This window comes from Suillus discolor, assembly GCF_016758755.1.
Source record: "Suillus discolor strain FC423 chromosome Unknown F5147scaffold_8, whole genome shotgun sequence".
Classification (NCBI taxonomy): domain Eukaryota; kingdom Fungi; phylum Basidiomycota; class Agaricomycetes; order Boletales; family Suillaceae; genus Suillus; species Suillus discolor.
The window spans coordinates 992,727-994,767 of NW_024541255.1; the positions used below are offsets into that span (position 1 = coordinate 992,727).

The 2,041-nt window shown below is 48.3% G+C and overlaps 1 protein-coding gene across 1 annotated transcript; it reads left to right on the top strand.

Moving 5' to 3' along the window:
• Positions 1-1,074: 1,074 nt before the first annotated feature.
• On the top strand, positions 1,075-2,024 carry F5147DRAFT_834423 (uncharacterized protein; the record flags this gene model as incomplete). Its single annotated transcript, XM_041443908.1, has 6 exons — positions 1,075-1,140; positions 1,190-1,309; positions 1,363-1,446; positions 1,496-1,627; positions 1,681-1,788; positions 1,835-2,024. Coding segments are annotated over 6 exons (699 nt in total), but the record flags the coding sequence as incomplete, so codon positions are not given.
• Positions 2,025-2,041: the final 17 nt, after the last annotated feature.

Here is a 2,041-nt window from a genome sequence, read left to right on the forward strand (position 1 = left end):
GTCGACACGCGTGGGGAAGCAGCAGCAACCTGTCCAAGCTGCAACATGGAATGGGAGAGCCGAAATGTCTGTCTTATCACCACCTGTCCCAATCTGCTGAAAACGACCTGCGACACCCCCTTCCACACCCTCATTATTGTCCACCTCCTCCTACACAATTCCCTGCATCTATCTCCCCCCAAGCGGCTGGTCCTTCAAGCTTGCCGTCCCTCCAGACCATGCTACACCAGTGGCATCTCCCCCACACCAACATTTGCACCCCCACCAACATTTGCACCCCCACCAATATTTGCACCACCCCCACAGGTGCCTCCTTGGGCGTCTCAGGTGCCTACTTTTGTTACATCTTCTAGCCACGGCCATTATACATCTATCATCCGCTCTGCTCCACCTCCACCTATTCAAGTACCTACTCATAATTCACTGTATACCCCAGCCCCAGAAACTGATTCCCGTCAGTCAGGTTCTTATCATTTCCCTCATCACTATTATCCTCCGTCATAGTTTAATATCATTTTGATTTTGATTTGATGATGTGGTGTCACTGTCGGCAAACCATGTGCGTGAGAAATCTCGCTACTGTAACACCCGAAGCTCAACCGTTTGGCACGTCCAGTTCAGTTTGACTCAGTGCAACATTCAAAGGATCTTCAAGATGATGTTGAATTGCTTTCCTCTTCGCTCGACTTCTGGGGGCTCCCACAGAGCAAGTAGCATTGGTCCCGGACCACAAGGGCATGGCTTGGCCCCACCCCAGTCTGGTGTCAGACCTCGTGCTCGCTCAATACTCAGGTCTGATGGCAGGCTTGTCACACACACTCTGGTCCCGCAAGTCACAGACCACCCATCAGCTCAAACTCGCAGCTACAGGCCACCCGCAGACAGGTTTCAAACCATGAACGATTTCTGTTCTGGATACTTCCCAGGTTTTCTCCCCCATGCTCACTGACACGTCCATCTTCTCCATCTGAATCGTCCGACCTTGACGAGCCTATCAGTGCAGGTACTTAGCGTCGTAGGGACTCCAGCACTGACATGATTCAACTCACCCCCAGACGCACCAAATGTTTGAAAATGCATGCACAGAAACTGGCCAGTGATCGCAGAATACCATTGCAGAAATTGCTTGCATTCATTGAGGTACATCTCTCTCTTGTGTTTTGCTATGAGTCTGACTGGGTTCACACAGAATGGTAATTTATTTTTCATGCTTCTTGAGCTGAGGGCCGGTCAGATTGAACAAGAAGAAGGGAATGAAGCACACGCCCTACAAGAATTAGAGAAACTGATTTCTTCAAAGGACTTTGAGGTGCAGCTAATTCATTCATGTATTCATTCTTTAACTGGTTGTATTGTATGCAGAGCGCACTAAAGAGTCGTCTTACTGCCTGCATGCTATCCCCTAACCTGACTGCATACGTGACTGATACCCAACAACATGTCATGGTAGGTCGTTTTCATTCAATCTTGCCCAATCTCACTAGTTACATGGTAGGAATTTATTCAAGGGCACCTTGAACTTTTCAAGATCTCTGAGGGCCTCTTCAACGACAGTGAGTTGCGTATGCAATTGGGTAAATTAGTTACGTGGCTTTTGGCGACCATCTGCGGTCAGATCAAGACTGCGGTAAGTACAGTTTGAACCTATAGGAGTGTTTACGGTGTTCATTATATCCTTAGTTAACAACATTGATCATCAAGAGAACAAGTATTATGGACGCTCTCAAGCCCCTTATACACAGTGGTATGGAAGTCGACTCTTCACACTGGACTAGGTTTGCGTTTTTGGTGTGTTTCTTCAGATGTCTAATGTATTTTCACTTATCCGAGACAGCGGCGCTGTATCCGCATTTTCTTGATCGGAGTTCGTGATCACAAAAAGGTCTCCCTCCAGGATCTTTTCTCCCCCTACCTCATTGCCTCGCTTCACCCGGACCTCCAACAGCACATCCAGCAAACACTCAAAGTCAATCTAGTTCAGCTGGCACAGGAACTCGAGGATGGCACACCTCACGCCTCTGGCAGTGGGAATCAAGATGAC